General features: G+C 43.3%; 1 protein-coding gene across 1 annotated transcript; it reads left to right on the forward strand.

Moving 5' to 3' along the window:
• Positions 1-173: 173 nt before the first annotated feature.
• mgat4a (alpha-1,3-mannosyl-glycoprotein 4-beta-N-acetylglucosaminyltransferase A) lies at positions 174-27,712 on the forward strand. Its single transcript, XM_084023072.1, has 16 exons — positions 174-692; positions 12,432-12,599; positions 13,543-13,683; positions 18,507-18,640; positions 18,843-18,889; positions 19,749-19,862; positions 20,860-20,935; positions 21,568-21,682; positions 22,111-22,241; positions 22,324-22,431; positions 22,542-22,616; positions 22,931-23,049; positions 24,350-24,428; positions 24,765-24,825; positions 25,035-25,147; positions 25,274-27,712. The coding sequence occupies exons 1-16, from the start codon at positions 599-601 to the stop codon at positions 25,298-25,300; spliced, it is 1,602 nt and encodes a 533-aa protein (XP_083879198.1). The 5' UTR covers positions 174-598; the 3' UTR covers positions 25,301-27,712.
• The last annotated feature ends 224 nt before the right edge of the window (positions 27,713-27,936 follow it).

Genomic DNA, 27,936 nt, shown 5'->3' on the forward strand with positions numbered 1-27,936 from the left:
AAAAATCATCTGTTGCCAGTTGAAGCCTCGAAGCGGAATCAACGTGATTTGAGGCGTTGCCGTTCGGACCCCGTCAGAAGGCGAACAGCCTATCCCGGAGGACCAACCGTCACACACACACACACACACACACACACACACGCACACCCTCTGCCTCTTCGACTTGTAACTAACGACATGCTTTTAAACATGACAATGGACAGTATCGGCAGCTAGCTTGTGCCGTCATAAACCATGTTGTCACGGAAAGGCAGTGGACTCGTGACCGAGCGCCGTAGGACGGTTACAGGAGGAGCCAGTAAGTAACAGCCCCCCTCCCCCGGAGCAACGACGAGAGAAAAAAGACGCACCGAGACTTGAGGGGTAATAATATCCGAGCACTACGCCTCCCTCAGCGCACACAAGTCCGTCGCTCACTACGGTTCTTTTTTTTTTTTTTTTTTTTTTAACCGTTGGACGGCCCCGTATGTCGGCGCCTACGCCCGCCTCAACACCCTGAAGGCGGAGAGAGAGAGCGAGAGAGAGGAGAAGGAGGGAGGCAACAGCAGCCCCGGGCTCCCCGACACTCAGCCGAGGAGAGAGGCATCGCTGAAATGAGATGAGGCTCAGAAATGGAACTGTGGCCACTGCGATTATTTTCTTCACGTCTTTCCTCAGCCTGTCCTGGTACACAGCGTGGCAGAATGGCAAAGGTAAGGTCGTCTTCGTTATTTCGGATCTTCTTTGGGAGGGACGACAGCTGTATGGGGGTGGGGGGGTGCTCCTTAACAAACTGGCGGACACACCGAAGCAGGCTACAGCGGCGTGTCGTAGGACAGGCAGGTGGACCTCGGACCTCATCCGGTTTCGATCCGGCAGACTACTAACGTGCCTTACATTCTCGCCCTGCACAATAATTGGACTATTAATACTTGGCCTCTCTAAACTTGTTCCCGGTCGGCGTTGTTGTGCTGTAGTCCAACTCTTGCAGCTCATTTCCCATCAATGCAACCTCAATATAGGGACTACTTCCTGCAAAAACAGCTAGGTCTTTTAATCTGAAATGTCTTTTTTTTAAATACATGTCCTGTGAAACATCTGGGCAAAAGGCCCATATTACACAAGTGTCTGTGTTTCACTAGTAAACAAGAGATTACTTGCCAGGGTTAGTCCACTCCATGTGGGAGGGTTACTTACACCCCCTTACTTATTTGTTATCAGCTGAGTGCAAATAATTGCAGCCTTGAGATAAATTCCAAGCCAAGGCTTCACGTTGTGATCGCCACGGAGCTTATCAGCTTGATGAAATATTTCAGTTTAAATGGAGCCCAGTGGGACCGGTCCTTGGGTTGATGAAGGTGGGTGTGCTAAGCAAAGGTCAAGTGACGATGCCCTCTGTTCTGTGTGCTTCATCTGTTGATACAGTCCGGTATCTGGAGTCAGAACAGGGGATATTGAAGGTTCACAAGATATAAACCCGAGTAGGCTAGGCTTTTATTTGTACCTCACAATTGCCCCATTGGCATGAGGTGAGGCAATAAAGTTTAAAGTTTGGATCCACTGACCATAAATGAGAAAATGTGAGTGAGTGTGCTTGACCTTTTATTGTCGTATGTATTAGGATTTAGATGGTGTGTTTGACCTAATGTCCTAAACAAGGATGACCATTTTACTGCAGATATTCTGACTTGTCATAGTAGGACAATCCATGTAGTTCTAAATTCAGTTTTATTATTTTCACTTGTCGTGAAATGTCAAAATGTCCTCTGTGAAAAAGGCCTACCAGCGAACTAACACAAGAGCTGCTATTTAAATGCAAATGTGCCGGTTTGTGTGGCGAGAGAGAGAGAGAGAGGGAGAGAGAGCTCAACAAACAGCAACTTCAGAAAACTAAACCAAATAGACAACCACAAGCAAATGAAGAATGATGCCAATGTCCTGGTATCGGATTAAACAGGGTATCAACAGATACCCAAGATTAAAAGACTCGGATCGGGGCCCGAAAATTAAGTAAATCTGGACATCCCCAAAGGAAACCTGCTGCCAAAGTGATGTCACTTAAGCAACACGTTTTTTCTCTGTGACAGCTCATGCACAGCTTAAAGAAACCTGCTACAATAAGGCATCAGCAACATAACGAACAAGAGCTATTTGTGAAGGGCAAACAACGGCGCATATAGACAACATCTCCAACCTGAAAGTAAAATAAACATTGTTTTCTACTATTCAAACGCCATCGTTGTATGGTCAACATTTTCCTCCGTTTTTGTGTGGTTCAGTGTTTAACCTGGAGCATTTTTTTTTTGGCGTTGTCTGTAAATACGACACGTTTCTTTACACGTTGAGCCTTAATTTGAATGTGTTTTGCATATTCGCAGCCTCTCTTTCCTAAGGTTGTCAACAGCGTTTTCTTCATTTGCTTTCTTGAGCTGGAGTGCGTTGAGCAATACATTTTAAACCTAACCTGTTTTTAGTTTGGTTTACAACACTTGTTAAATGTTTGTTGTATATCAAACATAACCTCTTATACAAATGAGTCTCAATCTTTGCTGAAAAACGCTGGTCTGTTTTTTTTCCATCAAAGTTACATTTAATATCCCATCTAGACGTTGAAGACTTCTTTCAAAGGACCCAAATGTAAATGTAATGTGATTTACTTGTGCACATTTACATATTTCAGTTAACCTCAGTGTACATATAACTCTTAATTTGTGTGTAGACTTTACCTGCATGGACAACATCACACACTTTATTCATGTACCTTACATTGCCAATCTGTGTCTGCGCTGCAGTTTTCTTGACGTTTGAATACAGCTTTTCTGTTTTAACATAGGAGGCTCTTTGCTCCCTGCGGTCAAAGATGACTTCTCCTCTTGATGCTGCCCGGTGTGGGTGTTTAGACTGTTTTTCGGCCTCAGGCATCGAGTCATTCTGAGAATAAAAATGTTTCAGAACCTGTTTCAGGAGTTTCACACAGAAAAACACACTTATGTGTGCAGGCTCTTGACTGTGTTGCGAGATTCAGTCACTGTAGTTCATAACACGGGTTGTTTGTCAGGTTGTTCTGGTGCAGACGTTTTTTATTTATTTCTATATTTATTTTTCTCGCCGAACCCTTTTGCTTCCGACAGCCTGTCTCGTTCCCGGTCACTTGACTGCTGTGAATGAGAGCAGTGCCAGTCAGCTGTCCAAACACTCCATGTTGAATGGCTCTCCAGAATGTGTACTTCTCTGTCAGAGTCCGCCTCCTCCCCCAGCGAGAGACTGCTCGCTGCTATCTGCCCGGCTTGTATCGCGAATAGATCTGAACATTGCTGTTGTAAAAACAGGAGAGATATGAATTATAAGGGTTTCGGACAAGGGTGTTTGAGACAAGGATGGGACAAAAAGTACATGTAGAAGACCTGCTTCCTGATGGCAGCCGGGGACACAGCATTAATAGCCACCTAGTTTACATGGATACCGACACCACAAGCTGTTTTTAAAGTATCATATCAAATCATATTAATCAGGAAGTGTCTTAAGGAAGACTTGACAGGAAATATAGGGTCATAAGATGAGTCACACAAACTGCCGCTAATCCAAACAGCCACAGTGACAATTCAAATATCAATAAGTAGAATTTTGTCTGTGACGTCAGTTTGTTTCTTAGTTATTACAGTGGGGAGGCGTCTTCTGTTTGCAGAACCGTGGGCTGGCGTCATGGCTGTTCCCTTTAAACCCCAGGAGGATGTAGCGCAGTGGCATAAAAAAACTAAACAAAATATGTAAGTTGATGTCTTCCAGATGTCAGCGATGACCATCTGACCTTTCCATATAACTCACAGTGCTGAGTGTGAGACCTGTCTTGAGTTAGGTTTCGAATGCCACTGCGTTGAACGGCGTCCCACGGTTTAACGGTCGCATCCATAGGTTTGTGTAAATAGTATAGTGAATAGTTATTGTTGTTAAAGGATAAACTCTGAAGAGCTGTTTCCATATATAATAATCAAATTTGCATGTTTGTATTTTGATTTTGCCGCAGTTGTGAATGTATGAGTGACTTCTCTGTGATTTCTTCTCCCGGTGTTCTGAAACTGCTCTCAGGTGCTTATTGTTTCAGCAGATTTACTGGCAGTTACAGACGCTACGAAGCACAAAAGACTTCCGCTTTTGCAAATGTGGCTTCCTCCTTCTCCTTCGCCTTCCTTGAATCCATGCAATCCCCTTCCTCTGTGTCCAGAGACATGGCTTTCTTCCATCATCACATCATTCCGAACACAATGGGCCAAAAATAGCGCCAGCGATCGCAGTAAAGGGGGCAAATGAGCCGGCAGATAAGGATGGTGTTAGGCCAGATGCGTGTTTTTTATGTTAAAACGCAAGAGAACACAGCTTGCACATTGTTGTGTTCTCTCATTTACAGCCTCTGGTTATGTGTGTGTGTGTGTACGTTTAGTTTGTGTGCACTGTGAGGTAGGGCAGCCTGCCAGACAACTCCTAAGTGGCCTGGAAGGGAGAAGAGTGTAGAAAGGCCAAATATTAAAGGAGACAGGCTGAGAGGAGCCTTAGGTGGGAGGTACGATGGAGAGAGAGGCTGGGAGTGCTGACACGGCAGGGAGACCGTGGGATATGTTTGGGTTTTTTCTGTATTTTGTACCCTGGTTACACACACACACACACTTCTCTTTATCCCAGTCCAAACAGGAATAGGCGTATTCGACCTTTAGTGAGTTAACAACCATCGTTGTTCCCCCTCCTCGTGCTCCTGCTCACTTCCTGTATCCCACACGCTCATTCATTCATGCTCGTTCCTTCTCTTTTTCTGGACAGAATTCCCAGAATGTCCTGCACACAATTTCCCCTCAGTGTCGGGAAGAAGAGATGGCTCTTAGCTGCCCTGCGTTGATTAAGCCGTGGCATAACCTTGCTGCATCCAAGGACTCATTTGTGTAATAGTTTGCGTGGATGTGGTCATGCATACCTACGAGCATCGTGGACGCTGTGCTCAGGAGGATGGCCTTTTCATTTCCCGAGAGCTCAGAGTTTATTAAAGAGACACAGTATATATCAGAGGAATTCATCAATTCTGGGCTGCACACACACACAGTCTGCACTCTGATCACTCACTGATTTGGGGAAGTGATGAGACCTTAGTCACGCAGAACCTCGTGGCTACACAGATAAGGCTAATTTTAAGTTTAAGGGCAGAGTTCCCCCGGTTTCTCACTGCTACTGCGAAACTCATTGCTCTGAAATCAATTTCAGAGAACCACATCCATGCAACCCTCCCTTAGTGATACCAAGCATATTTATTTAAACCAGCCAGCAGACTGTCCACTTCAAGAACCAAACTTTCAGTAAATAACAGAATGGAGCTATATTAGCTTTTGGTGAATTATAGCAGAAAATAGTAAGGGCTCCAAATACTATTTTTATTGTTTATTTGTCGACACATAGATGTGAGGACCGCAGAGTCGCTCCCCATCTTCCGTAGGAGACCCAAGACCCTGTTTAGAGTTCACCTGCTCTCTGCTTAGCCTCCTCCCTCTACCACCCCTCCCCCTCCCCAAAAGACAAATAGAAAAATAAATGTAGTACTCATTGCTCACTCATAGCCCTTATCTCTGTTATGTTTGAACTATGGGTTAACTTTGGGCGTGTTGGAAACTTGTTATTGTGAAATCCTTACTGTACTGATACTGTTGCACTTTCTTCCGACAAATGTAAGAATCTGGAAACGGTAAATGTTTGCTTGAATAACGAGTGAATATATTAGCCGATTCTTAAAATAACTGCACATGCTTTTCTGTTTAATGAACTAATTGTGTCTGGTCTAAAAATAGTTTTTTGTTATGGACTCCCACTGCATATCATTATGCCATTGATTGGTGAATGACGTCCCTGAAAGTGGAGTTTTCCAAAGCAAGAGTGATGTGCTGGCTGATGGAAGCCGTACAGGAGCCAAGTGGAAGTGAGCAGAGTATAGGGCGGTGCTGTCAGCTCGCCGCGGTCAGACAGCAGGCTGCCGGAGCTCATCATGGCCACAGCACGGGGAAGAAAGAGTGGTGGGTCAGAAGGAACCGTGAGCCCGGGGTGAAGAAGCACAATTAAGAATCTGGGGTGGAAAGTTGCCAACGGGGGCATTGGCATATAGGTCTGTCTTCTTCTGATGCCACTTTACTCTTTGACCCCCCCTAACCCTTTCCCTTCACTCTAAAGCTGAAGTGAAAGGGTTGTGGTGTATTGCGAAGAGAAACAAAAGGGCCCAATGTGATAAAGGTGCACATTTTCTCTTTCTGCAAACTACACAAAACCATTCGGGGAGTATCACCCGCCTACTCAGGGATCGACTTGCACCTCTCCTCAGAAAAAAAACAAAAAACACCAAAAAATCAATACTACTACTCTCTGTGTGTGCAATATCATTTATGTGTGTTGTTGGCGTGCTTGTTTTTTCCCCTCTGTGTGAAGATGCCAGTCTTTTTTTTTTTTACCAAGTGAGACTGTTTGACCCAAAAAACGACAAACTTGTTTTAACTGACCTGAAAGTAACCGAGGAGAAATATTCCTTCATTTTTTATCTTATTCAAAGTTTTGCGCTAGGGATGCACCGATACTTGCTGACTGAATTTTAACATTCAACTGTTGTACTGATACAAACGGAGCATAGTTTGCAGCAGCGGTGTTAATAATTAACCATGCCATCGGACCCGGTACTGGTATCTGTGCATCTCTATTTTGCACCATCTGCCTTACATAAGACATAACAGCCTGCTTAAACACTTAGTGTTGCACATAGCAGCTGCAGTGTCGAGCAGCAGGTGCATCACTCGGAGGTCTTCATACATGCATAATGTGCGTGGACATGTTTTGCATGCATCTTCCGACGGTATGTCTGTCAGGTGGGATCTGTAGCTGCAAATCTATAAGAAAGTGCGTGGCATCTTTTCAGCAACCCAAACAGGTTTCAGGTTTGTTCAGGTTGCTGATTTATCAGCGTGATGTGAATGAAAACGGAAGTGCTTTAGAGTTAAATTGGCTTTGAGATTGATGAGATTAAAATGGGGGGGGGGGGGAGTATTTTGATAAATGGAACTTCTGGCAAAGTGCCCCATTCAGAGTTTAAATAGGGTGTATTAAAAGGAAGCAGGACAAAAAGCTTCACTTAAAAGGGAATTCAGGGTGATCATTTTGGCTGAACACCTAATAACTGCTTTTTTAGAAATAGAAACTATTAGTGACTGGTGCTTTTTCTTTCCCCATCCTCACTGGCCCCTCCATTTGTTTTTTTGCTTCAACTCTTTTGTGCAATCTTGTCAGGTTTTGTGGCACTGAGGTCTAGACACTTGGCAGGCAGCGTCCGTGGTTTAAAGGAATAGTGCAATATTTTGGGAGAGAGCTTATTCACTTTCTGTGAGTGTTAGATGTCAAGATTGATTCCACTGTCATCCTTGAAAAGCTCTATCGTAGGCAGCTGGACCTGCTTTCGGTTTTTTGTTTCTCCTCTCAGCCAAGAGGCTTCTTCAGCTCTAACTGACTCGTGGGGAGTTCAGGTATTTAACTTCTAGTTCGTCATTAATACTGTGAGAGACATGTGACTCCTGGACCCACCCAGCACTTACCTTACTTTACCTTGCTGTGGAATTGGGACACAGTTTCACATTCAGTTCCTGTTGACAGCGAGGTCTGTCCATCAACCTGAGTAATTTGTGTCTTGTACTTAAGTCGGGTTGAGGTGTCATCAGGGCTCGCGGGGCTTGGTCCTGCACCTCTGAACTTTTTTGAACAAGGTGCCCGCTTTGCTACAGTTTTCAAATCCAGTTGTTTACAGGATATTCAACCTTGGTTTCATTAAAATGCATGTGATGCTTAACTTTCGTTACCATGAATATGCAAATTTAAAGTGAATTATAATTCCACCTCAGCATGGAAGAGGTTGGTTTGTCCTGTTTTGCAGGTAACACTTGTAACACTGCATGTTGGAAGCTAACGCCCCACCTGGCCCACCACAGAGTATATAATCAAAGCTTAACTGAAGTCGCATTGTTGTAGAATTTAAATGTTTAGAGCAGCGAGCACCACAAACAGAAATCACATTTATTCCCGTCATGTTCAGATTGCAGCAGACATTTCATAAAGGGAGATTTAAAGCCCCTTGAGGCAAATGTATAAGTTGTGGTTTTTCAGCTTTACAGATAAAATCCACTCGACTAGATATCTCCGAATTTCAGCAGATAAAACGAAAACCTTAGTCGAACTACAGACGATTCAACAACAGCTGTTCAGAGAATACAGCTATGTATTTCCTGGTTATTTGTTCAGAAAAGTTTAGGTCTGATATGTATTTCAAAGTAAAAAATAATGCTGGGAAAGGGAAGGTTTAACAAGGACATCCGCATATTATGTGCCGCACCTCACTTGCGCAAACCTGAACTGCACAAGTCCCTGATCAGCACTCGTGAACCTGGAGTCAGCAGCATGCATCCGTCAGCACGGGAGAGGGAGGTCAAGGACAAGATCACTGCGAGGCCTCTTTATGAGCTAATAGACTGATAAAAGTCTTAACACCCCTGTGAGTTCAGGGTTGGGTTTCTGTGAAGTATTTCTCACCACTAAGATCATCCTTGTCCTCTCTTGTGATGCTGGTAGTTTGATCTGTGTAGCCAAACTTCCGCATTCTTTCAGCTTGCTCTTTGACGGCCTGTCTTGGACCGCCATCTTTAGAGATGCAGATCGGTCTGATACCGACTCAAGTAGCTGGATCGGGTATCAGTGACAATAGGCGAATCTGGTATCGGATACCATTATTTTAATAAATAACAATTCCGTACATTTACTCCCATGTATTTACTACTTTTTTACATTTTTGTAGGAAAGCAAGTCAAGCCTGATGCTGCCCTACACATAACAGAATGATCCTGGTCACTTTCAAACAGTGAGGCATACAGCTTATTAATAAATTAAACACACCCGATGCCGAGGTATCTGTCTTAGTCTCAGGACTGAAAAAGGACTGGATCGGTGCATCCCTATCCGTTCTACAACCTTTCTTTTTTTCCTGAATGGCAAATTGAAGTGAACTAATCGGCTCATTTAATTTAATTAATTGATTATCTCTACCCAAACCCGAACTTTTGGTAAATGAGAATTAAGACATTAACTGCAAAATTACCAAATTAAAGACTTTGTGAGGAATAGTATGCTTTTTATTCACTACATACACTTTTGGTGTGTGTGTGTGTGTGTGTGTGTGTGTGTGTGTGTGTGTGTGTGTGTGTGTGTGTGTGTGTGTGTGTGTGTGTGTGTGTGTGTGTGTGTGTGTGTGTGTGTGTGTGTGTGTGTGTGTGTGTGTGTGTGTGTGTGTGTGGCTTTCAGTTAATTTTAAAGACTGGTTGTTAGAACCCCCATTACATATCCGTCTCCCCATTCCTCCCACGTATCTCATTAATAAATCAAATGAAAAGAGCAGGAAAGGAATCAAGGATGACACGTCAAGGCAAAGTATCACAGCAGAGGAGGAGGAAATGGGTGCGGAGAGAAAAAAACTAAAAGTGTGTGCCGGGACGGATGTGCAGATGGTGAAGAACGTTAGACACGTGTAGGATGTGAAAATATGAAAAACACTGTGTAATTTGAGGAAGAAGGGATGGGAGGATGTTTCGAGAGGATGGATGCAAACGTAAGGAAGGAGAGGAGAGGTTGAGCTCGCCTCCGAGCTAAAGCATAGCCACTTAGCCCTTCCCCCACAGCTCATGGTTCCAGAGAGCACAGAAGAATAATGAGATTGTATAGATGTACTCCAGACCTCATGTAATTGTTTAATGTGCTTTGTGTACTCATTCAGTCACCCGGTGGCTGGAAACCAGCAGAGATGCTTCTCCATTCACCCAATTACTAAATTAATTCATACATGTTTTCCATACATAAAAAATGATTTGATTAGAAACAAAAATAGGTAGCATGTTTTTTTTATGGGAAGTCAAGGTCAACTTTTGTATTGCAGTAATGGAAGCATAGTAAGAGTGATATTTAACCATTTAATCAAGTGACCTCGATAACGGGTGACGGGAGATGCCATAAAATAGAATGAGAGTAGATTAGCATTGAGTAGATTCACTCTCTTGTTCACGTCAATACACAAAATAAATCAGGCTTTCGTCAGGTTATCATACTCTAACATATTCAGCTTCAAACAAATGCTATTACCAATATATCATGTGTGCATTAAAAACATCTATTATTTTAATCTAATCCTTATATTCTAAAAATGAAGCAAATCATTTACCATTAAGTGGATTTATAGGAGTCCAATTTTCTATGTGTATTCCATCTTTATTTGGTTTGGGAAGTAATGTAGCTTTAATGCTGTAGGAGGTCCATCCTTTTGGACAGATTCTCTAAACATGGCTTGTTAGAAAGGTGCTTAGAAAAGTTTTGGGATAAATGTCTTAAAAATGTCCCCATGTCAGACCAGCGTTACCTCGTTTAAACACTCTTGAGGCAATTCGTTGACTGTATTTCTATGGGAGAGTCCCTTCCTTGAAAGACGATGTGATATAACTCAGTACATGCTACAGTTTCAGCCCCTCATACATCTGGGGATACATGCAGCTAAATAGAAACCGTATCCACTTCTCGCTTCTGTTCCTGCGGTCGTCTCTGGGTCTTTGCACAGTGGGAGTACAGGTGTGGTTTCATGTCAACACGCCTGGAGTCCTGCAGTCAGAGGACAGGCGCGAAGATGAAAGTCTGTTTTTAGTTTTGAAGCTGCCCCTTTTCATGACGTCTGGGCCAAATGGCAGCATCTGTCTTGTGTGCCTTGGAGATCAACATTTAAGAGGAACAACATGGTTCCGTGCAAAGGAGGAGGCAGGGCAGAGTGGATGGACAATAGCTCAGTCACAGAGAGAGAGAGATGGAGAGGGGGAGATAAAGGGAGTCTGGGTTTTGTTCTAGTGGAGGGTTCTCCGAAAGGCCACGGTAAATCCACCCGCAGAGGAAGATCAGAGACGGACCAGACCCACAGCCCCCCCTCACCCACATCTGATGTTCTCCCTCTCCCTGTAACCTCATGAGCTTTGGAACAAAACCAAGCCTCTACTGATAATATTGACACGAAGACTTGCTTTGTCAGCGCGTGTGCTTTATTGGCTATAAATCATTCATCATCTCAAAAAAAAAATATTTATTGTGCTTTTCAAAAGGTTACAATTAGAGTGAGAACATAATGTGTTGAGTTGATGGACTCAAGTAAACGACAGGTTAATATGCGTGGGGAGGACTGACTTGGACTTTTGCATTAGTCAAATGTTTGCTCGACTTTTGGGCTGAAGAGAAAGTACACAACATGCTAAATAAAGTCCACAAAAGTGACATTAGTGTCATTAATTAAGTAATTGCAGATAAATTGTAGGAGTCACAGTAGATCAGTGGCACAACCAAAGCTACTCCCCTTTTTTTTCCACAGAATTTCCCAGCCTCTACTTTGAATCTTCTGCACCAACCGCTCAACTTGTGTTTCCTGATAAGAGCCAACGGTCAAGTTTCCTCACATGCAGTTAACTGCCTGTAACCTCAAAATAATTTCCAGTTAAACACATTACTGGTATCGCCAGTAGCTGCCCTTGAGTGCTGTGTCATACGGTACTGCAGTAGTTCAGAAGTTTGAAAAGCACGTTTGGAGACGAGTGCTGCAAATCCCTGTGCAATCTTTAGAAAGTGTGGTCAGGAAATTGAAAAAGTAGCTCTCTCCTTTCCCTCGACTAACAGCTTCTACAGATCGAATGCGCTTCTACTTCAAAGTGCTCGAGTAGATCCGGTCAGAAAAGGTCAGATTAGGACCTGCCTTTGCTGGGCAGGGCAGGTGTGATTGTTTGTAGCCGTGTGAACGTGATCGCTGAAAGAAGAGGAACCAGTGCTCCGTAAAGATGATGGGAAAAAAACAAACGTGTATCACACTTGAAGGAATTTGTTTTTGGTGTGCATCCAAATTCAGTTATTAAGAAAAAGGTCATTGCCATTGTAAAATGCGGCATGTTTAAACACATATTCTTCTTATGAACCACCATAATTATTTGAATGGAAACAAGCTGGTTAACATGCTTGAATGTTTATGATTTCTGTTATTAAAATAACAAACTATTGCTCCGTGCAGCCCTGGTAGAAGCGAGTGCTCTCAGGATGATTCCTGGCTCACTATTCTACTGCTCAGTGTTGGCATTTTTTTAAATGTAGTTCAAAGTCGCCCTTGAATAGTTGAAACTGAGCCATTCTGGCTAAGCTTATGAAAGTGGCACCATAGTGAAATATAAACTGCAATTGATTGCTCGGATGAAGCGGTGTATTATAAACTTTGTGGGAGAACCCTGGCCCTAGGAGCTAAAAGTGGTCCCTTTTATCAGATAATTGTTTTATTTTCTTCACGTAGCATCTGCTAATACATCCCACCTCGCTTTGTCTTTTTCTTCCAGAGAAGCTGATAGCTTACCAGCGGGAGTTCCATGCCTTGAAAGAGCGCCTTCGTGTGGCCGAGCACAGGACGCTGCAGCGCTCGTCGGAGCTCAACAACATCCTCGAGCAGTTCAGGCGCGCCATCGCCGAGACAAACAGCAGCAAAGATGCTCTCACCAACTTCTCAGGTATCTGACCGACACACGCAAACGCTCATTAACTCCGACTGAGCGTTTTTACAGTGTGAAGCTTTTCAGTCATTTGTGTGCAACGTGATGTCGTAGCATATCATGGCTAATGAGCTCTCTGTCGTACATCACCTGTTGTATAGGTTCACATTTACAGACAGAAGAAGACTAAATCTTATTAATTCAAATGCTCAGGGGAAGCACTTTTTTTTCTGAGAGCTACCTCATTTCTAATTAAATTCAAATTTTAATTTTCCAAGTGGCAGGATTCTCACAGACTTGGAACTATTGTTAAATCTGTCTCAGTCAACCCTCAAAACCACTGGGCGGACACAGCAATCACAAGGCCGTTTTACTGCTCGGCACTGCGTTCAAATAAAAATGTAAAAAGTTTAGTTTGCAATTTTGTTTTTTTTTGCAAGCTTTATCGTCTTTGCCAATTTGAAAAATGAAACGTCTAACTTGTTCCGTTTCATCATCGTGATGGCACTGTTACGCTTCTGAGAGTGAAAATCACTTGAGTTTTATTGGAATTTCTATTAAGGCAGTTATAATGGCAGCAGCCTTTGTCGAACATTTTTTCGATTTGAAAGTCCTCGCACGTCATGCACACACAAATGGGAAATGAATTTGGCTTATTATTGGCTGCAGTTGTACCAAACAGAGCCCCACATGAGAGAAATACAATATGAACTTGTGCACCACAGACACAGTCCTGCAGCCAGCGACTACTCCCATACTCGTCCAGAAGTCAGATGTATTAGTAGTGTGTAGATGCATGTTGTATTGGTTATGTCCACACTGTTATCGCTGCCACCAGAGCACATGTGACAGGTGCGCTTTAAAACAGGTGGTGCTTTGAAATTTCCCTCCTGTCATCATTCAATTAACGCGAAGCGAAGAGGACTCCACTGAACTTGTGTCTCCGTGTGCCTGCCTTCAGATGAGACACAGAAACTACTGAAGGAGCTCGCCAACCGGAAACCTCTCCAGGTGCCAAATATCTACCATCACCTGCCTCACCTCCTCAACAATGAGGGCAGCCTGCACCCGGCCGTGCAGGTTGGTCTCGGCCGCACAGGAGGTGAGAAGCGAACACGCACACAGCAGATTCACCGGTAGCTTCCCTGATTAACGAGGTGATGTGCATGCTACACAAACACTGTGAAACCTCCAGGGAGCCTCCGTACGCCGGGGAGAGAATCAAGTCTCAACATGTTTTCAGTCGGTGGCTTGTTCACAACAAGTATCCTGACTGAGCTCTGCAATGGAATCATTCTGAAGAAGATAAAATAATTACAGCGTACATTGCTATTTAATTCCCTATTTACCCTATAAGTAATGTATCCTTCCACTTAGCTCAATCGAACAGGGATTTCCCTTCTTTCTTTTACATCTCTCTCCTACTTTTATGACTTGTGCACTTGAACGTGCTCTACAAAGATAGTTTACATAAACCCATTCTTTACAAAACATCTCCTATTGTGGTCCTCTTTGATATGGATTATTTCTCTCCTTTTCACTCTTTTTCTATCAACTCCTATTGTCGGCAAACCCCACTTTTATTTTTAAATGTTCCTTCCTTTCACCCCTCGAAACATGTGACCCCTGCTATAGCGAGTTCCCTCTAAGAGGATTACTTATTTGGCGTCGTGTGATAGGTGGACTGAATTTGGGCCTCAAGTTTAGGGGGTTGAAGAGCACAAAGTGGTGTTTCCACATTCCTAATGACAATGACTGAGGGGAGGGACAGAGGAGGCCCCAGTTAAATTAGAGGAAAGGAAGGTCTGGAACAAACCGGGGTTTCTTGTTCCTGCTTCCTGGTATTCCCACAGGAAAAATGCAACACACGACCGCCTTTAGAGATTTGCTGCTCCACCACCCGTCAAGCCCCATGACATACTTGATTGGCCACTGACAATAGTACCCTTAGCCTCCCCTTTTTACTATCGCTAATTTTTCTTAGTCTACCTCCTGTGTCTTTAATTTTGTACCGCCTCCCCCCTTTTGTTTCTCTGCTGGTCTTAACATATTTGACATTAGGACAGTTATAACACTGCAAATTAGGACAGCATCTCATTATAAAATGAAAAGGGATTATGTGAAGAAACAGTTCAGAGGACCTCCGAGACTGAAATGGTTGGAGTCGGGCCTAGCTGCAGCCCCTTTGAGGCAGAAACCAACAAAGAGCATTATTGTAAATGCAGCCTCGCTTCTTCCAAACACATACGGCCTTTCCACAGCCAACAGCTTGCCAACTTGTGCCCTTTTACACAGTTAGTACTTATGTCGTTGCTCAGCAACACACTTTTACACCGTTTAAATTGGTTTACACTGACCAGCTGTTAAACTTGTCACAAGCTACAGTTGAAGGTCTGTTTTTCCCCCCCAACTTGGAATTCCTCATGCTGAATTCCTCGTGCTACAGTCGCTGCCGACTCTTCTGTTGTCCCGAGGAGAATGTAGCAGCCTTTGTGATATCAAGTGAGGTTTTTTTTACTTCAACAATAAACCTAACAAGTCCTAGCCAATCAGAGGTCTTTATGGAATGCAGGCAGAGAGAAAAACAAATACTGGAAATAACAGGTCGTGCACCTGCCAATGTCTGTGAAAAAACTTGCATTTCCAGAAAAACGCTCTTGCACAATTATTGCTAGTCATTGGATATGCTTCCGGCAACAGTGGCCTCCATGCCCAAGGTGGCTGCCCCTGATGTAGAGAGCCTCACTGCAACAGCCTAACACAGGAGAAGGTTGACACAGCTCTCTGTGCAGGCATCCAGACTAACCGGTAGCACTTCCCAATGCAGTGACATCCCACTCACTGCTGTTAAATGCAACTCTGATTGCACCTTTTACACTGTGGTCTTTGCTTCTGTGTGAAAGAGCCGTCAATTAACAGGAACATGAACTTCATATTTGCATATTTTCTTGCCTCTGATATAATTGCTTGTACACTATCAGCGGAGGGTTCAGCATGGAATAGGAACCTTTGAATTTGTTGATTGCTCAGTCACGTTGAATGGCAGAATCTCAGCTCATTAATCAACACAATCTAATCAACAAGATGTAATCTGAAACTAATTAGGTTTTTGACACACTCGTGTACCCCCTTATGCATCAAGGAACCCTGTTTCCTATCACGGGGCTGTGCTAGAATCGTGTACCTTGTATCTCAAACCTTCCGTGCAGACATTTTTGGCTCGAATGCATCCGCAAACGCAAGCCAAAGCTTTTAACCATCACTGATTTTCCTTGAATTTCAAAAACAACACCTCCTTTTTTTGTTTCAGTGTGGGCCCTGATTGGCGAGCTGCATCGCTGCAATGCAACGCTGAGAAAAATAAATAGTACAGAGGCAACCAGGAAAACATAGCGAAATGTGCTCACCTGCTAATATTTGCACACGGGGTCACGCTCAGAAGTGATGTCCACATGATGACATTGGGAAATTTGGGAAATTTATGATATTGAAGCCTTGCTTTTTCCCCCTTTTTTCCACCTTTTTTACTTTGATAGAGAAGCAGCTGTTAAAAAAAAATATAATAACATAAGACCCATGCCTGAATTATGCCAAAGCATGTCAGTTGTTTTTCCCACAACAAGATTTTAAAGGTGGCATTGGTAGAATTAGTTTGTTGCGGTTTGTAGACTCAAGGTCGGACCCGTCCTGCCTTGCTCAACAACACCAGCCAACGAGTTTAGCCATCTCCAGTCGAGCTAACTAATGGCTGTAGCATTTGTGTCCAGTCAGGAGAATTTAGCGCAGCTTAGCTTCCGACTCGACACCGATTACAGTGTCAGCTAGGGCAGCAGAGAGCCCCGGGGGGTAAGAGGGCAATGAGCGACAGCTGGAGGCAGAGGCAGAGCAAGGCGCAGAGAAATGCACAGAAACATCCCGAACACAGCAGAATGAGAAGAAAAGAGAAATACAGGCAGAGAGCTGCTGTATCTGTAGATACACACTTCCAGCAGGTCATAAGAGATGATTGAGAGGGATTATTATATCTAAACATATGTTTTGTTTTTTAAATGAAAACACTTCATTATGCCTTTAGCTTCTTTATTAATAAGTAAAGGTTATATATCCAAAGCAAACATACTGTGTAAATACAAAACAAGGTCATCAAATATGCATAAAAACCCAGTTCAAACCAAAAGAGACTCCACACCCTGTTGGTGGATGTGGTTTCTTTTGATTTCACACAAGAATAATCCATATCCTGTTTGTTACTTCTAATGTATTTAATTTTAAAACTATATATTATAATATATACAAATATATTTTACTTGTGATTTCATAAAATTCCAAAACTAAACTAAATGACATGTTCTCTCTTAATGTACGTATTAGCGATTCCCACTGAAAGCAGCGATCAGTTGTTTCTTCCTCGACTCTGACCGTAGCCCATAATAATGGGTTGCTATGGTCCCGAATCAGCAACAGTTTGCAGGACATTACAGACAGGGCCAAACACTCCTTTACGTGCATGGCATGCCAAATCAGCTCTTTTCACCGATGTGACAGAGAAGCAGACAGACATGTAGAATGAAAGACATGAAAGGATGGCAGGGCGAAGCATCCAGGCTGATCAAGGGACGCGGGGAGGGGCAGTCCTGGAGTCGGTCCTGCGCACGCTGCACTTGCATGCATTATCACTCATTCACTGTCTGCCACCCTCCCTTATTCTGTCACTCCCCGTCTCTTCTCCTTCCACCCACATTCTCCTTTCATCCTCGACCTACTTTCTCGGCGGTGGTGGGTGTCGCGCGCTATACGACGGGGAGCTTAGTGCCAGAAACACAAAGCAAAACTGGGACAGATTCTCCACGCTGCACAGATCACTCTCTGCCCCGGCTCTGGAGCCCACTGTTGCTGCTCACTCATTCTGCACCTCGCGCTGGTTTTGTTGTGCCCCCATCACATCAGCCCAGTCAGCATGCGCCCCCCATTTAACTCTGATACACACATGCATGCAGCGCTTTAACCCTGGTCCCACTTCACAATCTGAACTGACTCTTTGGTGCATATTGTCTGTAACTCCCCCCTTTTTAGTACAACAAAAACCACCTCCTATTTCTAATTCAGTAGCGGGTTAGTACACCATGCAAAAGAGGAAGAGAAAGCTCAACATGAACAAAGAGGGCACACAGGCTAATAGACAATTCCATGCAGCTGTTTGACTTATTTTACGTAGCATGAGGAAAACACTTATTCAGTGTCAAATAACCAGCCTGCCCTCTCATTTCCTTACTCTCTCTCACTCTCTTTCCCCAGTGAAAGTGATCCTTGTGCTCTAGTGAGCAAAATGAAGTGCTTTCATGTCTGCAGCAGTCTGTTGTGTCTCGCCACACGAAAGAAGAGGCCGTCTGTTTAACGAGATGACAATAGCCGGTCTCTTTTTCCTCCCTTTCCACGGCTTTCTGTCGTAGTGTAGCGGAGTGCAATGTCTGCTCCTACTTGTGTCTCAGATCAGAGGTCGTCATCAGCTGCATGAATGCGACCCTCTCTTAAATTGCATTTCTGCTCTGTAGTTTCTTCTTCTCATTGCTGCTTTGGCTTTGTTTACTTAGCTGGTAGGAAAACCCATAAACTAATTTTGCCCCGCTTTGCAGATCTCCGGATAAAGATTGATGTTGAGTAAATGCCAGCTATGATTAGTAGTTGATCCATCAGTCTAAAGTCCAAACATTGTTGCCTTTTCGTGTTGATTCAGTGACTCTCTATTTAATTTGTAAGTTGAAATGTATGCTTTGGATTACATTGCCTTTTCTGTCCTTCTAGACTTTGGCTAATTAGTCATTGTCTTACAAGCAAAGATTAGGTTTTGGAACTACTCGATTTAAACCGCCACCTCTGCAGGCGTTTGGCTTTTTCATGTTCTCACATCGCGTTCGCTCTTCTCAGTTACCATGGTGATGGGGATCCCCACAGTGAAGCGGAAGGTGAAGTCTTATCTGTCAGAGACGCTGCGCTCGCTAATAGACAAGCTGTCACCTGAGGAGAAACTTGACTGTGTCATCATTGTCTACGTTGGGGAGGTGAGATCTCATTCTTGTTCAGTATTTTTTTTATTTTGTTTTATTTGTTCCTTTCGTGAAAATGCACATTACAATATAAAGTTGACACACAAGTCCACATCACATATGTCAAATTAATGCATTTCATGATTGGAAAGGAGCAGAAATTTCGTATTAATTCTTATTTTTTTGTCTGACCCTTGTGTCCTTGTTTTGTCTGCAGACTGATGTGGAATACGTTCACAGCGTAGTTGCTGTCTTGGAGAAAGAGTGAGTACACTTCTCTACTTCCCGACAGAAATAATGGGCCTCAACAGTGCATACGCACAAATCGGTGCTTAAACTGTGTGTGCAAACATTTTTACACACCACTGCATGAGATTCATCAATATTTTCTACCTGCATTTGCTCTTGAACAAATGAAGCACTGCCTCAAACCATTTGTACCCTCAAATGATGAAGCCCCAACTCTCAAACAAACATCAGCATATAAAAACCACATTCATTTACCAATACATTAACCAAATGTATTAAATAACTATGAAACTGACGCCCTCATTCAGCCCTTCATCCTCATCAATTACTGTCATGATTACAATATTCATCTATAAGAACTGAGTGTCCCAGTCCTAGCTAACAATGGAGCATATGAGAATGTTGAAATGTAACAATTTTGGTTTTCCATTGTCAGCCTGTCATGCTGCAACATCCCACCACTTTTTTTTTTTTTTTAGAGAGTAATGAGTTTACTGTATGCAGCAAATCTTAATTGGTAGCAAACTGGACAGTTGGAAGCCTATTAACAGGCATGCAGAGTATATAAAAGATTCCTCCAAGCAGGTTAAGATGGCATATCTAACCTTGCTGGAAGGTATTGCAGCCCAAGGTTGTTGTTTTTTTTTTTTTTTTTTTTTACCACCCTCACTCCCGAGGAAACACTTTGGAAAAGCCTGTCCTTCATTTGCTGTTTTCACAGCCATGTTTCGCCTGTCAGTTGAGAACAAATCTGGTTCACTAACATTCACAAGGTGGCAACGATACAAATTAGTCATGACTCGATGTGTTGTCAAGGAGTGAAAACAGGTGTGTGTGTGTGTGTCATCATGTCACCATCGTCTTCTTTCCTCAGGTTTGCTACAGAGCTGAGTTCAGGCTTGCTGGAGGTGATCTCCCCGCCAGCCGCCTATTACCCCGAACTCACCAACCTCAAGGAGACCTTCGGAGACTCCAAAGAGAGAGTCAAGTATGTCGTTCACGCAGACGAGACGCCTGCGTTATCTGTTGGGTTCTCCGCTCCGACATTCAATTAGGAAAACGTGATAGAAATCATCATGGTAATCGTGAGGAGATCTGCCTGGAGGGAAGCGAAATGCGGGACAGCTGTGATGTGGATTGCAGGAAAAGTAGAAGGATGAGTCAGGGGGAAAGTGGGAGGCAGCGAGCATGCGAGAGCTTTTAGGTAGGCTGCCTCGGTACTTAGTATTCCACAGGCATTTCTCAAAGTCAGATCAAGGTCATCAGCAGCAGCACCCTCTATCTCTCTCTCTCTGTAGTGCTCCCTCTTATTATCCTCCGTGCTTATCTTCTTTTTATAGGCAGCTAACAACTGGGTTCATTAGAAATGTGTTTATGGTGCAGTCTGTGCCAACTACCTACAGTAGTGGTTGTAGCCCAGAGGACTGTGTGTCAGGTTTGTGTGTGGGCGTTTGTGAGCACAGATTCTCTCGGATGGCAATCCGAACAGTTGGTATCTTGTTCAACACGGGATGTGGCATAAAACTGTTATATTGGAGACACTTGTTTTATGTCTGTGTGTGTGTGTGTGTTTGCATTACATTCTCTCACTGCTGAAACCGCAACAACACTCAACCACCTTGCTGAGTTGAAGTGCATGTGCATGCCCTTGTATTTATGGTGTCTCTTTGACTGTGTGTGTGTGTGTGTGTGTGTGTGTGTGTGTACCACTTACCACACCTGCACCTGGAAGCATCACAAACAGCCATGAGTCAGACTACAACAAGTGCAGATCATTTAGATCAAACAATCAAGTTTGACAGCATCCTTTTATAAATGATTCAAATAGATTCCATTGTCCGTTGTTCCTGGGAATACTATCCAATGTCTATCCAAGCGGGTAAAAAACAGTATCATGATGACATCACGGTTCATGTGTGTGTGTAGTTTCATCATGTGGGTGTGTCGTTTTTTTCACGTGTGTTGATGGCTTCTTCTTTGTTTAGATGGCGAACCAAGCAGAATCTGGACTATTCCTTCCTCATGATGTATGCAGTGAGCAAAGGAGTCTACTATGTCCAGGTATGCCCTGGAATATATAAGACGAATGAAACTAATGTTACCATGGCAACTTGTTTGGGTTGCATTTTACTCAGGGCTCTGTAGACCGCTACTCATGCGTGTCGCTGTCAGGCGTCACTGAGCAAACACTGGTTTGCTTTTAGTTTGGGGCATGTCACATCAAATTAAAAACCAAGCCAATGCGTGTTGTTGCAGTCATTCATCAGAGCCCGTGTTGTTTCCATCAGACCGGAGCCAGTTTCACTTATTCTTCTCCTAATCCTCTTAGACGTCTACATCCAATTTGGGAATGTTTCTATAAATGTTTACTCTCAGCAGATCTGAATCGCCGGCGCCAGCCATTCACAATTTAGTTTCACTTTGTTGCTGCTAATCTCCCATCTTTTCTGTCATTGTGTCATTTCCATTCCCTGCTCTCACCTGGAGGGAAGAGGTACTACCTGTTCCACATCTGCTGCTACGCTAGTTTAATGTAGCCACTCAGAAATGTTTCTTAGTTCAGTTCGGAGTGTTATCCCCAAGTGAACGTAGAGGAGTCTCCCTCCCGCTTCTCGGCCTCTCCAGCAACTAGAACTCTTTAAGTGGTTTCTCTTGTCTCACATTTTGTTCTTTCTGTGCCTCTGTTCCGTCAGCTGGAGGACGACATTGTGGCCAAGCCCAACTATTTTGCCACTATGAAGAACTTTGCCCTGCAGCTCTCGTCGGAGGACTGGATGATCCTGGAGTTCTCTCAGCTGGGCTTCATTGGTACGTTTAGTAATATCAAGCAATGATCAATACATCCACCGGGGGGCTGTCCAAAGACATACAGTGGCATTCCTGGTTAAAAGTCGGGATTTGTTCAATCCACTTGGAGAAAGATATTCCCATTCTGCAAGACTTGTGGGATTTCTGATCAATGCAACGTGGATGTATCTGCAGCAGCCAAGAAAAGATGGAAATGATATTGATTGGCGTAGAAACAGGGTCACTGTAAAGTACTTTGAATTGGCAGGGAAAAGCGAATCCAAATTAAGCGCATCACTACAGTATGTAAATTAGGAATGGGTGTATTTTTAGTCTAAGTGTAACTTTCTTTTTTTCCCTGTTTTGTTTTAGTATACATGAGTTGTTAATTCATCTTGTTAATTGTCCTGAATGCTTCTGTAAACCCCCGTATTCTCGCTCTCCCACAGGGAAAATGTTCCAGGCTCCAGACCTAAACCTTATCGTTGAGTTCATCTTCATGTTTTACAAGGAGAAGCCCATCGACTGGCTACTGGACCACATTCTCTGGGTCAAAGTCTGCAATCCTGAGAAAGATGCGGTATGCACTGTGATCACTGTACAGATGGCTGTCACTGTAAGGCGACTGCGTCTCATCAAACCCACCGTTTCCTTTTTCAAAGAAACACTGCGAGCGGCAGAAGTCCGGCCTACGCGTGCGGTTCAGACCCTCCCTGTTTCAACACGTGGGACTCCATTCTTCACTTGCTGGAAAGATCCAAAAACTGACAGTGAGTCTCAATATATCTTGTTTTTTACTTCATCATCAATCATTTGCAACAACAGCAGAGGCTACTTCCCGTGTAGATTTATTGGTTTCCTCCTCTGACTGTGCGTGTAGGACAAGGACTTCCTGAAGCCACTGCTCCACAAGATGCATGTCAACCCCCCAGCTGAGGTTTCCACTTCAGTGAAGGTACCATGACAGGGTTCCCATAAAAAACACTTATTTTTAGCTTTCATTCTTTGCAGTTAGCTTCTTTCATGCTGTGTCGAAGAAGTGTACACATTTCAAGACAGTTGAGGTAATTTTGTATACATTCGAATTAAAATATCTTATTATATTTCTGAGTTGTTGTCATCAAATTCTATTTATTTATTATTTGTGTCTGATATGGACCCTTTTGTGAATTGATATAGTTTAGTTATTTTAAAAAAGCAACTGTAAAAGTAATAATTGTTTAAATCTGCACTCAAGCTGGAACGAAACCCGTGTTTTCTATCACACAGGTGTATCAGGGTCACACGCTGGAGAAGACGTACCTTGGAGAGGACTTCTTCTGGGCCATCACTCCTACGGCAGGAGACTACATCCTCTTCAAATTTGACCGACCAATTAGTATAGAGAAGTACGTACGGCTTTATCCGATCGTCACATGTTTGTGTGCACAGTTTTTCATTGATTTGCACATACATACATACATTTCCACATATGGGCACATGCAAAAAAAATTCACTTTAATTCTGCCTGCTGCTCTTTAGCGATTCAGGTTTAGATTCACTGTGTGTGTGTGTGTGTGTGTGTGTGTGTGTGTGTGTGTGTGTGTGCATTGGTGCATGCTTGTCTTCGGGGATCAGGCTGAGCTAATGAGAGTGCTCTAAAATAAGCATTCCCGGGCCAGCCTCCTACTCTCGGCGGAGCCGTGGTAGAGAGGGAGCAAGGCGGCGAATATAAAGAGAGCAGATAGCGAAACGGCTTGGATCAGAGCAGACCTGAAAGGGATGTTAATATTTGGTCATGGGGACATTCAATTTACAGTGATGAATGCATCCACTGCTCTTGTAAAGATAACGTTGGGCTAGACAAGTGGGTTAGGGGCCATCCAGCGTTCCACGGTCTGACTCTGGAGTGTTTTGTCCTCTTTTGAATGGCACCAATTACATCGGCTCAGACCTCCTTTTGCTTTGCTGATCAGACGACATCTCAGATATACAGCCGTCGTTGTGATCCGTCACTGCCTCCGTCTCTGGCTGGCATTCTTCCTCTGTCGCCTACTCTCCGGCTGTTACACATTCAACACGAGCAAAAGTGCTGCCCCCGCAATCTTAAAAACAACCTCGTTTCAGAAGTAGGGAGAGCATTCTTCTTTGAATCTCGAATCTTGAACCCCAAATCCAAAGTGAGGCTCATGTTCCACACTGTGGCTATGCTTTATGAATTCAAACCATCCTCCAGTTTTTTTTTTAAGTTCAAAACCTGCAGCTATGAGCTGAATATGAGATCTAAGAAGCAAAGGCTTTGAACATATATTCTGCTGTCAGTTAACAATACGGGTGAACATACTCAGTTTTTTATTTCATAAACGTGCCTTGCCTAACTTACCTACTGCCCACAAGTGGCTTGATTATCATGCTTATTTTATATACTTTATTAAAGAGGACCCCCAATTCATCTCACAATGGGAAGAGATGATCTATGCCACATTTAACTAGTAGCTATTGTCCACCAGCAATCCCTGGGCGGGTACATAAAGAACGATTACACCACTTTAAAACATCAATTTACATGCAAACCCATGACGTAGTCTCTGTGATGCTGGACTGGTGCCATGTGCCTCGGTGTGTGGCAGCTACTGTGGGCGAAAAAAAGTGCAAGGGTGCTAATCCATGGATGTAAATATTAAAACGAATGCCTAATTTGATTGGCAGGTTCCTGTTCCGCAGTGGTAATCAAGAGCACCCTGGGGACAAGATCGAGAACACCACAGTGGAAATACTGCCTGTTTCGGTAAGGAAACACACACACACACACACTCACACACACACACACACACAGTGTAACACTTCTTTCAGTGGTGTGCAGTGCAAATGCTTTTGATTAGATTACATTGAGTGGTTGCTCTTAGGGACGCAGCATATTGATTATTGACAGGAATGCGAGCGTGACAGAATCGTTTGCCCCGCCTGAGGTGATGCATTCTGACATTGTGACTCACAATCCCCCAGTGTAGCCACGGATGCAAGCATCCGTTTAAGTGCTGCTCAAATCATAAATCCATTAACAATTTCATTTTTTCTCACATTTTCTTCTACTATCCGTCTCTCGCTGTGTTCATACGTGAAGGAACCTGGACTGCAGACCAAAGAAAAGTACAAGCGAACCGAAGACCGGTTTTACAGGATCGGTAAGTGGATTTGGGGTCCAGCTAGTTGTTATTGTACATGCAAACTGCTCTTCCTGCAGATATTTTCTCTTTTTTTTGTGTAATTGGCTTTTGTTTCTAAGCTTTTATTGAAACGTGACAGTTGAATAAATATATGTTGCCATGCTATGTAACTGTATGTCTGTATAGATATGATTAATAGTACTTCACACGTATGCTTAACCACGCAGGTCACTTTCAGAAGGGTTTGGCAGAAGGGGCTGTAGATCCTTCTTTCAATCCCATCATAGCCCTTCGGCTCTCGGTCCTCAAAGACTCGGCGGTGTGGGCCATCCTCAGCGAAGTAAGCCATTCCCTCACCGCACACGTTCGTCTCCTTGTCCTATCAAATGATCAATACCACTTTCTCCAGATGCACGGCCTCCTTGTTTTAATCCAGTAACGCATGTGATGCTCTGCTCTCCTGCAGATACATATAAAGAGGATAGCTGGCTGACTGCTCTGGAGCGGGCACGTGAATCATGGCCCCTGGGGGACCAAATTCTCCTAGAATGCTGACACTGGGCCTCGGCACCTAGCAACCAGCAGTGAAGTCATTAGAACCCACCGGAGTTGCTCGTCTGAGCTCGTCTAAGGAACGCCCCCTCTCTGTCCCCGCTCTTTCTAATGTACTTTGTCTTTCTTCTCATTGATCGATTTCTCCATCTCTTTCCACATCTCTCCCTCACTTGTGTGCTCTTAATTCCTTTGTGAGAATGTGAAAACTACTGTCCTAAAAAAACAAGACGTCTGTGGCCCGCTCTGGCTCTCAAAGTGACTGTGTTGTTCAGCACCTTTGAACACAATCAGAAAATGCTCGGACGAAGAAGAAGAGGACAAATTGTCACATCTGGGGAGAACCAGTCACCTGGCCACTGGTGTAGATGCTGCCAAATCCTCTTCTGTTACTCAATGCTGCCACCTTTTGGGCAAGCTGGGGCATTGCACTGTCACTAGCGCCTCAGCAAAAGCCCATGATGATCAAGAATGTTGTCATCGCTAATGGCCAGTTGCTCTCTGTTCTCGACGAAGATGATGGAGCCCTAGATCAACACCAGCCCGAACAACAAGGTTTCCCTCACCCCCAGAGTATTGTCAGCCACACTCAAATGCTCCACTTGTCCTGAAACGCAAACTCAGGATGAGCCTACTGTTCCAAAATCCTGCCTGTAGCCAGTCAGTAACAACTTTGGCCATACGGTAGGCCGGTTTCCGTGGTAACTACCCCCATCCATCAAGAAAATAAGTACCATGACACCATATCCAACTCACCTCCTGTCTGACAGGCCGTGTACGACCTCAGTGTCCATTTATAGTAAACTAATCAGACATTGCCTTGGCGTCATTTTCCCGAAGGAATATATTGTTATATTGATATATTATTACAGCTTTGACGATCTATGAAGGTGACTTAATTTATTTGAAATAAATCTTTAATTTGTACAAGAGGTAAAATATATTTTTATTCTATTCAGAGATGTTTATGGTAGTTCAGAGTCCGTTTTATTTGTGTACTGTTGTTTGTTTTTTTGTTTGTTTCTAAATTGCGATGTTTTCTTTTCATTATTACAGCTACTTGCACAGTTGCTTTTGTCTGCCGGTGCAAGTAGCTTTCAGTCTGTACCGGTTTCTTTTCACTTGAAGTGAAATGTTACAACTCAAACGATACATTTTTACTTCTTAAAGACTGAATGGTTGGAGAGTTGTGAATAAGATTCTGTTGAAGAAGTTGTGGGTCAAAATTTGAAAAATTGTGCCTTATATCCAGGTCCCTTGAAATTTTCTCAGCAACATTATTCCAATCTCTCACTCTTGCCTACACTTTGATTGCTGGATATACTAATATTTTTAAAGTAACACACACACATGGTCCAATTAGTGATTGGATGCTTAGAAGAATATCTGTGTTATGCTCAGTGAAAGTGATAAAAAAGAGAGGGGGGTTTTGTACCAGATTACCATCTGAAACAGCATGATTTGCACTGCTTTTTCACTATTTTTTTGTTTTGTTGCCATCACACCCTCACCATTGTATTTAAAACCTCCATCTTCCCACATTAGATGCTCATTTCACTGACGCCTCCAAATCAACCTACCAATCTGTCTTTTCTAATCAAGTATCTGTATCTGTTTTTCTGATTGGACAGAATATTATGACTACTGATCATTGCAGAGTGCGCCTTGTTTTTTTTTGTATGATTTTGCTGCAGCCGTGTAGTACTTTCACTGATTGTAAATATTTTAAAAAGCAATGAGCATTATCTAGCGTTCTTTCCCCCTCTCTCCTCCTCTTTCTCTCCTCTGCCTCATTTAATAGTTTGTTGAGATTCACTTGACATGTTTTGTGTTTGTGTGTGCGGCCAATGTTTTGAGTGAAAGCAATTTTAAGTGAAACTTCACTCATTTTACATCTAAGTGGTTTATTCAAGGGGGTAGTGAAGTGCCTTTCGTTGGAATAGATATGAAAATGTCTTTTTTTTGTTTTGGCTAATCATGTTGTTCACTTGCATGATTATTATTTGTAGCCTCTAAACAATGCTTTTGGTCAGAGCAGGCTCCTCCACCCCCTGATCAAACCATCCATGCTAGAGCTGTACTTACGAAAACTGAAATAGCTTGATCGCCGCCTCTTCATCAGATTCTTCTTTTAATTGGGAGAAGATGAGAGCAAGCCGTTTAAATGGTGGAACATGTTGTTTTGAAATGTCAGTACTGCTTACGGGATTGGCTTCTCCCTCTTGTCCTGTATCCACATACAACCAGAAACTGAATGCATGAAAACAGCATGAACGGTCATGAATACCCCTCTGATCCCCCTGAAATGGTGTTTCTGGAAAGTGGACTGAAGACCAAAAAAGAAAGAAAGAAAGGAACTCTAACCTCGATCGACAACCCCATACACCCATCAGTTCATGTGCCTTCATCATGTACATGTGTATGCCTGCCTCTGATGTGTTAGACATCGTTTTTCATGGACATCTTTGAAATAAATGATACAAGTTGTTGGATGTCATGGCCATTTTCTGTGTTGTGATTTTGTTCTGGTCATACCATCTGCATCGCCAGGTTTAATTTCAGAACAGCCGGGGGGGA

The sequence above is a fragment of the Eutrigla gurnardus genome (genome assembly GCF_963514095.1).
Source record: "Eutrigla gurnardus genome assembly, chromosome: 12".
NCBI lineage: Eukaryota > Metazoa > Chordata > Actinopteri > Perciformes > Triglidae > Eutrigla > Eutrigla gurnardus.

Coding starts and splice junctions, on each gene's coding strand:
- mgat4a (XM_084023072.1), top strand. CDS start 599: ATGAGGCTCAGAAATGGAACTGTGGCCACTGCGATTATTTTCTTCACG. Junction 19,863..20,859: donor GACTCCAAAGAGAGAGTCAA/GTATGTCGTTCA, acceptor TTCTTTGTTTAG/ATGGCGAACCAAGCAGAATC. Junction 22,617..22,930: donor AGGTTTCCACTTCAGTGAAG/GTACCATGACAG, acceptor TCTATCACACAG/GTGTATCAGGGTCACACGCT.